Below are 11,598 nucleotides of genomic sequence, written 5' to 3'. Positions count from 1 at the left end.
ATTACCATGCTTGCCTATCAATTTGATTGAACTATGTTCTCGTAAAGTGTATGTACCAAAAAGAAGACATTGTTTTATGTGCATACTACGTATGAGAGTTCATTCGCCACTCGACCTCTGAGCGGGTCTTCTGTGAGATACAATTTCAAGTACATAAATAATATTCACAATTGTGTTGAAATTTTATTCATATATATGCATGTATTGACCCCCTTCTTTAAATTAGATATGTGAGATGCGGGATCAAGTCCTACCATATGATCGCATACGAGCAATTCAAGAGGAATTGGCGGGATTCTTTGTTGACCACGTCATACCTAAAGACGGAGAATGCTATGTGTATTTGTCATTGGATCTTAATTAGATGATTTTTGGATTAATTTGTAAAAGATGTTATATTGTATATATGTAATAGAGTCGGATAGATATACGAAAACTTATTGTTCGACCAAGCATAAAGAAATAGAGGATACTTCTCTCTATTAGCTAGCTAACACAATATGAAACTACTAAATTAACGCTCCAAAACCCACCCCTCCCCGTCCAAAAAAACCTAGCTGCGGCGAGATGCTGACGCGTGGATGCCATGTTGTCCCGGTTGGTGTGACCAACCGAGATTAAAGAACCTCCTGCCCGGGCTCGTCGCAGCGGCCACGTGGAGACCATTCGGTCCCGGTTCGTAAGCGAACCGGAACTAAAGATTTTGGGCTTTAGTCACGGCCATTTAGTCCCGGCCTCTGAAACTGTGACAAATGGATCATTTTCTACTAATGAATCAGCAGGTCTTGTAAGAACAGAAGAGATGAATCTGTTGTTCTTGTTCTAATCGTATTTTTTCTAGTCTTCAAAGATGCAAAGAATTGCAACTTCTATGGCTAGCCTCGTTGTTCAGGCGATTCCCTTCTATATTTTCTTCTTGTTTCTGTTTGAGTAACCGTCAATCCATCTTGGCACGCACACGGCGGATGAATTGGTTCACAAAACACAAATAGTTATTACATCTTTCAATAATTAAAAGCACGAGAGGACAGATCCAGCTCTACATCTAGACCCTTCAAACACTTAATCCACGGTCTGGCTACTTCATTAACGAAACTAAACAGTTTTCATTAGCACTAATATCCCACCCCCCACGTCGTCTCGTGGTCAATCCCCCCTCCACCCGCCCGCACCGGGGGTCGCTTGGCCCCGCCACCCGGAGCTCAGCGCCGCCACCTGCTCTGGCCCCGCCCGCACTTGTCGCCGGTTGGTCGGCCCGCCCCTAGAAGCAGGACAAGGGCGCCGAACAAGGACATGGCAAGGGCGAGGACGCGAGGAGCGGGACTCTGGCCGCCTCTGCTCACAAGGACGCTCACACGCCCCTGGCGCCTCAGCCTCGGACTGACGACGCGGGGGCCTCCGGCGCTCAGCCCTGCTGTCCCTTCTCATCGCAACTGCTCGTCATTCCCCCGCTCTTCCGCCTGTACTATGGCACACGACGCACTGCCGGCCTCGCCCGTCCGCCTTCCTCGTGCCGCTCGTGATCGGCGCCCGCCTAAATCTCCAATGGTGCTCGGCGACTGCCCCCGGCCAGTCCACCACATGGTCGGCCATGACTCCTCCGTCGTCCACATAGCCGACAAAAAAGGCTCCACCACCGCGGCCACAAAGAAGCTCCACCCATATAGCAACGAGGCATTGTTCTTCTGCGCCGCCCGCGGAGCAGTAATTGAACTCGGAGCCGCCAATTTGACGGTCTGCAGGTAAGTACCGTCGCCGAGTCTCCTTCGGTCCTTCTTGCATACCAGCAGTTACTTTTCATGTGCACTGAGTGCAAACTACATGAGGTTTTTGTTTCCTCTAATTTGCAGGTGTGGGCATTGCTACTTTGCAGGTGTGGGCATTGCTACTGCTACTTGTGCAGATCCACAATGTTTAAGGTGCAAAAATTGCAGATGCCTGATCTTGAGATGCCTGACTATACTACATGGAGGAAATCAATTATGCAAATCCTAATAATATATGTGTAAAGGTTGGACTCTACTACATGGAAAGAAGAAATAATATATGAAGTTACGAAGTTACTATGTGATTTGTGAAAGTCTGATGCATCTCAAACTGGGTTGCTTTGCTGCAGGATGATGAAAAGGAAAATGAGAAGGGGGAGAAGCTCAAGGAAACAAAGACAGCGGAATAATTAATAAATAAGGAGGGCAGGTCAGGACCCCCAAGCCAACGGCAAGGTAAGAGCAAGTACAATAAGGTACAGTCAGCAGACTGTAAGGATTAGAATACTATATTTTTGCTGAGTTGGATGAGAGAGAAGAGGAGAGAGAAGGGAAGCGGACTCTTCGTGAAGAGCTAGCTCTAGCATGTGCTCCTAGATGCTTTGTGAGAATGAAAGGTGACCCATATATGATAAAAGTAGTACTCTTTTATAGCTAACTATTGTACAAGCTAGCTATAAGATGGCTTATAGCCAGTAGTTGGCTATACTATTAACCATGCTCTAAGACATCACCTTGAATCTAGCATCTTGCTCGGGTAAATATTGAAACTCGGGTAAAAGTCAAGCAATTCTTTTTAGGAGTCATGCGTGCTTTAGCAAATATGTACTTGAGAGCATAGAACAAATCTTTGCATCACAATTTTTTTCTGACAGTTATAAAACTTCAGCCCATGCTTGTCGAATTTGTGATCCTTCTAATTACTGAAAAAAAAGTATCAATCTGAGACCGATTGCTCTCTTGTTGTGGTCTGACAAGACTTGAAATATTGGTATGCCCGAGTGTCTTATTGCGTTAGTTCTTTTATATCTACAGAGTGTGCACATGAGTTTCTTCATTATCTTTACTAATTAATGAAAACTAAAGAGAAGTATACGTTATCTTCCTAATTAATAACAATAAGTGGGAATTCAGAGTAATGATTAATTAATAACGACAAGTAGGAATTATGTATAAAAAAAGTACTTCCTCCGTCTCAAAATAAGTGTCTCAACTTTGTACTAGCTCTAATACAAAGTTGTACTAAGCTTGAGACAGTTATTTTGGGACGGAGGGAGTACATGGGAAGTATGGCATGCACCTTAACATAGAAATACCATTTTCAATTGCCCTGATTTTAATGTTTAAATTTTATTTTCTTCTGTTCTTTTAAGAATGGTTTTAGATAGAAGTTGGACCCATGTTGTATGCCGATGTTGGTCCTTAGATTAGTCAATGTGTTGTCACAGCATATGTTCTCTACAGAATATTTTTGAAGGTCTATAGAATTTGATTTACAAGCTTTTCATCCCAATGGCTACATCATTATAAAATTGTTTTTTGTTTGTGAGATGAATGATGTCTATGTGAAGAGAACCAAAAGTGGATAGCAGTAGCAGTTGTCAAATCTGCATAACCAGATAGTTCTTCAACCATGGTAATCCCTTGAACTAAATATTTGAGACAACGTGGATGTCAGATTTCTTCAGTAGCATAGATGTAGGTTTTCAAGGATTTGATTATGGTAGTTGTATTAGGATCTTCAGTTATATGTATCGAGCAAAGGTCATCTCAACATCATGTGACATTCTCATCCATGTTGTCCTTCATGATAAAAAAATGTTGGGGGAGACAATGGAGCGTCTGAGCATGCCAATGTTGAACCTGATGTCTTGCAGCAGCACGAGTGGATGTTGTCCATCGATCCAAATATGACTTATCGTTTTTTGTTCATACGGACTATCAGTGTTTGTTGTAATGCATGCACAATTGATCAATCTAATGCAGGAAACTTAACCACCAATGCATTTGGATCAAGTAACAACTCAAGCTAACGAGTTGTTCGTGTGCTCCTACTCCAAGGTGATGCATGTGTCATAGTCATTGTCTGTGCTATCCCTGTCCCTCATTTCTGCCAATTTGATAACACTTTTTTATAATTTTTACTAATTCCTAATTGAGGGCACATGATCATTATGGTGTTTATATATAGAAGGATATCAGATTAGAATGACAAATGACACTCCCAACTATGGAAGAGTTCACATATTGTTTTGAAGAGCAGTGCACCGTAGGTTTCTCATAACATGTTGGTAGATTTTATTTATTGTCTTCTTAAGAAGTAGATCGAGCCAAGAAATGCTCAGATTTAAAGGTTGATTATTTCTGTACATTTATAATCCAAATACAAAACCACTACTATGATATTACTAGCTTGATGTCGTCGCTCTTGTTTGCGTGGGCAGATTTGGTACTAAACACTTCACTCGTGTTTATAACCATGCACCGTGAAAGACAATGATAATATGAACAGATGGAATAATTTTATGTGTCCCAACATATCATTTTTTCGCACCATTACCTACTGTATCCATAGCATTCTACCACACAACAATGTTTGGTTTCAGTTATTTTCTTGAATCATTGGTGGAATGGAACTATAAGTATTACGGAAATAAATAGTTGCATGAAAATATGATTAAGAAGACATGTCATATTAATTAGATATTAATTTTGTGTTAGAAAGCATTTAGTACCGCAAAATTTACTAATTATACAATAGATCGGCCTCAGGATGTATTAAGCTAGAAGTTAACATCTAAACTGGAAGCTGTAGGTGATTGTATTGTTCTATAAAATGTTTGTTAGTTTTACTTTGAAAGGTACATCTCCATCTCATTCCTTGAATCAGTGCTTGGGAGTAACCCGCTGAATTTCTTAAATTTTCTTTGGAATGTGGTTAGAATAGTTGTGAGCACATTTTTTGGACACTTTACTTAAGTATGTTTTTCAATTGATCCTCACTTTACTTAAGTATGTTTTTCAATTGATCCTTGATCAATGAAAAAATCTGACTTCTTAGTTTGTGCATTAGTTTTCCGCGATTCATCATTAATTTGAATATGTCGCAAGAAATTCATGTCTTTCCTCAAAAATGGAGGAGCTCCTTGATGTTATACAAATAGTTCAGTCCATGAAAACGCAAGCTTTGGGAAGGTCACTACTTAACAATGTGTTTGGCAGACACTTAGAAATTACAAGCTGTTTCCAAGCTGAAAGTGACGACTAGCGCTTTATGAGTGGTTTAAGTTTTCTTGCAAAAAAAGTAGTCGTCTATGTTTATCGGCCACGATATACTAGACTTGTAGTTTAAGCAAGATTTGGTTTGTTTATGTTCAGATTTATTTTCTTGAGCATTTTTTTCTGTTCTGATCTCTTTTGACATAAAATTTCATACTTGACCACTAAGACATTGATTCACTACTGTATGAAGTGAGACAAGACTCTGCTAGATGAAAGCATCGCTCCTCGCTTGAAGATATGTGACTGGTTATTTGAAGTTACTTTGTGCTAATCTGCTTGCCTGGTGCCGTATTGTTCATGTATTTGACGGTTGTTCTTATATATCATCTCTACAATCACAAAAACAAAAATAAACCATCTTACTGTAGTAACTTATAACAAACGGAAGGTGTGATGGATACTAATTTTTTGTCGACCTCCAGTCTTGTTGCTTTGTATTGTAAAGTCTTCAACTCATCATTCTCAACGAAATTACTATTGGAACTCCGACATCATTCTCAAGAAAATAACCATTTAACTATATTGTGTATTTTTTCTCAAGCACCGATAATGTGTCTTTGAATGGAGATAGCCCATGTGTGGATGTGGGGTAACCCTTTCGGTGATGTTGGTTGGTGTTAACCCTTTCGAGCTTGTAGAAGGTCCCAAGTATTTCAAACGATAATTAAGGTATGTTGTCAATCGTTTAGCTTAGTAATTCCATAAGCTGTATTTGAAGCTAAACAACTAAATATTGAGCTCAAATTGCAGAAAATACTGGTGTTCGGTACTCGATTTTGGACTATGTTCACATAACTCTAGGGTGACGAAACCTTATCTCAATGATCTTTTTCACTAACATGGATCTTGATCTTGCCATTTTCATATATATCAATTTGAGTCTATATTTGTATGGATGCATGAAAATGTGAAGTTTGTGGAGAGAAAAATCTTTTAGCTGTACAATTATTTTTTTAGTGTGCATTTTGAATTAGAAGTTAAAATTGCAACTCAATTGTGTTGTAACTGGATTGGTTGCAAACTGAAATAATCCTTTTCACCAAGAAAATATATCTTTTGTATACTTTTGTGAGAACAATGGAGCAAGGAGCACATGCAGCAAAATTATCTCTATAGCATCCACTTGTAGAAAATTATGCCTCGGAGTGCTAATTGACAATGACATGTAGAAATTAGATGTAGGGTTTCTAATATCCATTTGATGTGTGGTCTGACAAGGATAAACTATAACCACTGCATGGTTGCTTAGCCTTCGCATGATTTCAACACATGTTCACCATCTATTTATTTATTTTTTTCTATTTTGTGTACATTTACTATTCACCCGGATGCTTGTGAGCTCTATCATAATGATTATTTGAAGAAGCCTATCAATATTTGCTACACATGAAATGACTCCCACATACTTTGGCAAATAAACTACTGCCGGGTTATTGCATTTTAGTGTTCCGTGTAATGCACGGGCATCTTACTAGTTACAAGAAGGCAAAATAAACCAAGCACTCTCTTGATCGAATTTCCTGTTTTTACGGACATAGGCATGCCCATGAATTCTTGCTAGGGATGGAACTGTGGCTGATTGAATCGGCAGCGACATGCTTTCTCCTCTTATTGTGTGCCATTTTCTCACCGGAGAGCAAGCTAACGTGTTTAAAGTAAAAAGTAAAGAACGAAAGAGTTAAATGAAAGTTGATCCATTAGCTTTTATTGATAATAGAAATGGGTTGTTTACATTAAGAATAAGTCGTGACGGAGTACGGTGCGACCGTCATTACGCCAGGTCTAGCATGTGGCCATGCGACCGACGTTGGTGCGTCAGATCAGATCCGCGGGTTGGGTCACGGCCGTGTGTGAACGTATGTGCATATGTGTGTAGGTCTAGACCGGACGCCGGTGCGTGGCCGTGTCCATGCTCGAGTGTGAGTCGCAGTCCGTTGGCGCCGTAGATAGTTGTGTGTGTAGTTATCCTTGGCCGAGTCATCTGGAGTTGCATGCTGGTTTGCATGCATGGCCGAGTTAGCTAGCTATAGTAGACCACTTCTACAGTACGTGCGTCGTGCGGTTAGTGGCCGACGGGGCAGTGTGTGCTGGGTTCATAAGAGCTATAAAAACGGTTGTACTCTGAATTTGTAATTGTGGTCAATCAGGTTGAGCTGAGAAAAAAAGGTTGTACGTGTAACCGGCATTCGTCGACAGAAACTTCATGTGTTCAACTCATTCTTCTTACTCTACCTCCAGTCCTCTGAGTTAGAGAGAGATGCCCCAGTATTTGGTATCATAGCGTGGTTATCTTGATCATGGTTTTCTTTGTCGGAGGCGTGTTGGCGGCGGCGGTGTTCGTCGGCGGATGCGCGAAGCTCTGGGCCGTGTGTCAATCTATGAAGGTGCGTGATGCTGCGGTGGTCATGACGGACGCGGAGGCGGCGCAGTGAGTCCACAACGAGCATGACAATCCTCTATGGTGTGGCTACGGAGCGCCGCGAGCGCGTGGCGATTGCGACACGTGACGAGTCAGCGGCCGTGCGTGGTGGTGTCGTGTGCGCGACGCATGATGAGGACATGAATACCTTGGATATTATCACAATCATTGCATATACTTGATAAAGGCGAGGTTGTTCCGATCTTTCGATGAGATGGTGGCTATCGATTGGGTGGAGACGACTTTGACGATCCGACTACAAACGTGCACGATGTTGTGCATTAGCAATCGGTAAACCAACTTCAAGTGGTTATTTACCACGCCGGAGCACGATCAACCTGACCACGATGGTCTATTCCTGCAAGCAATCGAAGAACAAGCAAGAATATGATATTGCAATCTGAATATTGCGAATATAGATGAAGTATTGATAAGGGTGGGGATCCGAAAGCGGTCTTAATCTGGTCGTTGGACAAAAATGAAGTACACGAAGTTTGCAATGCCTAACTTTTAACTAAACAAATCCTAAGCAAAAAGCTACTAGGTTGATCTACTTATATAAGAGCAAGGAGTGACGGCCAAGGTAGTGGAAGGACATCCCAAGGCAACCTAAAACTAACCCTAGGTCATACAAGGCCTATGGGCCCAAGTGGAGGTGGTGCAACTTCTTTGGACTTGTTATTTGACTCGGATTCTTGTGCAACATCATATTGTTTGGTCGATATCTCCATGCTCCGGACGAATTTATAGGTGATTCCAATTGGGCATGAAAGCACCTAAATCTACTTTGCATCCCAAAAAGAATCACCCAATTCGGAGTTCGGATGAAAATATTGAAGGCGTTTTGGTACAGGTATGTCTGTGTAGTCCGAATCTGAGTCCAGAACGAGAAAGACTTGGACTCTATCTTCTCTTGGGCTAATAGTGGCGTGAGCGAACTTCTTGAACAACAACTAATTATTTCCTTTAGCATGAGAGGACCTCTTGAATAGCATCCAACCATTTCCTCTTCTCTTGTCATCACACGTGATTCATACAAGTGTTCGGCCATTCTGCATTTAGGCATAAAATAAAAACAGGTGAAGTACTTTTGTTCTGGATAACATAAATAAATTATTGCATGAGTTTTATCATAAATCACCTCATAAATACGGATATGCAATGATTGTGATAATATCCAAGGTAGTCATGTCCTCATCATCCTCCCCTTTTTGAAAATAAAGCCGTCCTCGACGCTGCTTAATTTGAAACGTGGCTAACAAAAGAGACAAGGTATACATGTTGTAAATGTATATGTCATCCATTTTTTACTTCCCTTGTTTTTTCACATATGACACATGTATACATGGGTATCTTTCATATGTTATGAAACATAATGCCAAAATATTATCACAAGAAGTAGAACGCATGGAAATATTGCAACTCAGTTTGCACATATAAGTGAAGCTCATATTTATATCAAAAAAGTGACAATGTTCATCATTAAACCATCCTAACATTGGTGAATACACTTTCATTGTTTCAAATTTACATGTTGCAACATGCTTAAATAAACAAACATGCAGTAAGTCATTTGACATAGAATCATCACAAAGATTAGAGGTCATATCAGAATGATTAAACATTGGCCCAATTATTTTGAAAAATATTTGATGCAAATTTGATTTATTCTCTGATCCACATTGTTCTTTTTCATCAACAATTAATTCAATCGGTTCACTCAATATTGTTGATATTGTACTTAGTTGATCACATGGCAAAGTCAAATCATGAACATAGTCTTCCAAAATAGGTTGTGTGACCAAAGTAATGGGTAGCTCATCACATGGTACATTGCAATTGACAAGGCATTCATCATACTGATGTGGAGGTGGAAGATAAGTACCTTTGTCATTACCTGTTATGATCAACTCAGTCGATGTAGTCACTCTCGGTGATGATGTGCCACATGGTGAAGGTGATGTAGTCGTCACAACAATTGATGTGGATGTCATAGTAAGCCTAGTAGTGGAAGGAACAATCGCATCAACCCTTGGAATGTGCACCTTGAGCTTGTTCTCCTTGTGGGTAACACGTTGTTTTATTTCCTGATCAGCTTTTCAAGCAAGATGAAACAAACAATCCATAGGATAACACTTTTCATGAAGTAGTAGCTCCTGAATATCATGATTTAATCCTCCCCTAAATTTATCTATAAAATCTTCTTCACTTCCTTCTAACGAGGAATGCAACAAGGTCGTTTGTAAATCATCATAATATTTCATTATAGTGTCACTACCTTGTTCTAAATGTTGTAGATTTTTAATCATGCCACGAGTATAATAAGAAGGAATGAATGTGTGTCTCATGGCAAGTTTTAAATCATCCCAAGTAATAGGTATATAATCAGGGTGTAACCGACAATATTCACTCCACCAAACTGAAGCATAGTCCGTGAAAGAACCAACCGCGACCGTAACTTTCTTATTTTCAGCAAAATTATGGGAAGCAAATATATCATTTATTTCAAATTCCCATTCAATATATAAGGCAGGTCTAAAACGACCGTTAAATGATGGTATAGAAACATTAACCTGATCGTGCGCATTTGGATCTCTATGCACCTCTCCTAACGGTTGTTTCGGTGGCACGTCTCCCACAATCGAAGAAGCCCATGGATTGACAACTCTGGATCCTGTCATGACTAGTAGAAAAAAACAAAATACAATAATATTGTTCCAATGAACTACTCGGAAGTGGTGGTGGTGGTGTGTCACAAATCCGTCAAGCCAATCTCAAATTCTTACCAGTTCTTACCTAGCAGCAGGTGGTGATCGGAAAACGGTGTAGTCAAAACTCTCAAAGCTTGGATATAGCGATTGCCAGGTGGCGCCAAACACACGATGTAGATGTATGTGGAGCTGGGAAGGCTTATAATATGTGGTAGAAAAATATTAGCAATAATCAATTCAGAAATGCAATATTGAATAAACGCTCAACGACGGTACTGTGTTGGTCCTAGGCTAGACCGTACTAGGGACGTGAGCCTAAAACACTAACGGAGTCATGTCAAAGCACAAATAGCAGCAATGGATGATATGAAGTAGCTCTGGATAGGAAGATATAAGTGAAGATCACAATGGCAGTAAAGATAGTGATGATAAATGACCCCCAAGCAGGATAAACCAAAACTATCTCTAGAACTTCCCTCCTGAAAATATGATGTCAAATTTCTGATATTTTTTCTCAAGAATTCTACTGGCTCAAGCTTTCGAATGCAAAAATAATCACTCAATTCCGAGATCATATGAGGACTCAAAAAATTCGGGAACGAACCTGAAAAAATATTGACAAACTATGTTCCTCACGTTCGGAGGGAAAAAAGTCCTATTTAGAAGCTGATTTGGAGGTAACAATAATGAACTAGCTTGATGAACTATTCAGATGCGGCTCGTCGATAGCTCGAATTTGAGTACTCGTGGAGCCAAAACGGACATAGTCTGAGAAGATACACCTGTTTTACTGAACAGTGCACAAAAGAGTTTTCAATGCGAATTCACATACGGGATTGACTCTAGATAGATCCGAAATTTGTAATTTTTTTTCTTTTCTCTGTTTTTCTTCTATCACTTTTTTACTTTTTTTCTCTCTATTTTTCTCTTTTTTTGCTCTCACTTTTTTTTCTCTTCTCTCGAACAACCAATTAAGATGTGGATTGGATCAAGCACATATGTGAATGACCTCAAGTATGATAATGACAATGAATAACTGAAGCACGTGGTGAATATTGATGGATGATGGTGGGCGACAATAGAAGGGATGACGGTGGCGTGGTGGTGGTATATGGCAGCAGCAATGAGTATGGTGTGGCGGCGGCGTGACAAGTTGTGAATAGAACTCGAAACTCTAAAAGATTAGACGCTAAGACCAACAACTTGACACGACGATGCAACCCATAATTCAACTATGCAAGCACTAAAAAGAAAATTGCAAAGACTCAGGCTGGCTTGGACAAAGGATGACTAGATCTAGCTCTTTTTTGTGGTTTTTTTGGGTAATAGGTAAGAAAAATAAATTTAATCTAGGGATAACTGGAAATTCTCACCGAGCAACCTGAAAACTGATACCACTTGATAGATGTGAGGCTATCCA

General features: G+C 40.1%; 1 protein-coding gene across 1 annotated transcript; it reads left to right on the top strand.

The window, feature by feature from the left end:
* The first annotated feature begins 1,255 nt into the window (after positions 1-1,255).
* Positions 1,256-2,269, top strand: LOC123406180. Its single transcript, XM_045099655.1, has 3 exons — positions 1,256-1,742; positions 1,874-2,011; positions 2,117-2,269. Exons 1-2 carry the CDS (start codon positions 1,294-1,296, stop codon positions 2,007-2,009), a joined length of 585 nt encoding a protein of 194 aa, XP_044955590.1. The 5' UTR covers positions 1,256-1,293; the 3' UTR covers positions 2,010-2,011; positions 2,117-2,269.
* Positions 2,270-11,598: the final 9,329 nt, after the last annotated feature.

The sequence above is a fragment of the Hordeum vulgare genome, chromosome 6H (assembly GCF_904849725.1).
Source record: "Hordeum vulgare subsp. vulgare chromosome 6H, MorexV3_pseudomolecules_assembly, whole genome shotgun sequence".
Lineage (NCBI taxonomy): Eukaryota > Viridiplantae > Streptophyta > Magnoliopsida > Poales > Poaceae > Hordeum > Hordeum vulgare.
The sequence above is the reverse complement of the archived record's forward strand: the minus strand, read 5'-3'. Positions and strand labels throughout refer to the sequence as shown.

Coding starts and splice junctions, on each gene's coding strand:
- LOC123406180 (XM_045099655.1), top strand. CDS start 1,294: ATGGCAAGGGCGAGGACGCGAGGAGCGGGACTCTGGCCGCCTCTGCTC. Junction 1,743..1,873: donor GCCAATTTGACGGTCTGCAG/GTAAGTACCGTC, acceptor GCTACTTTGCAG/GTGTGGGCATTGCTACTGCT.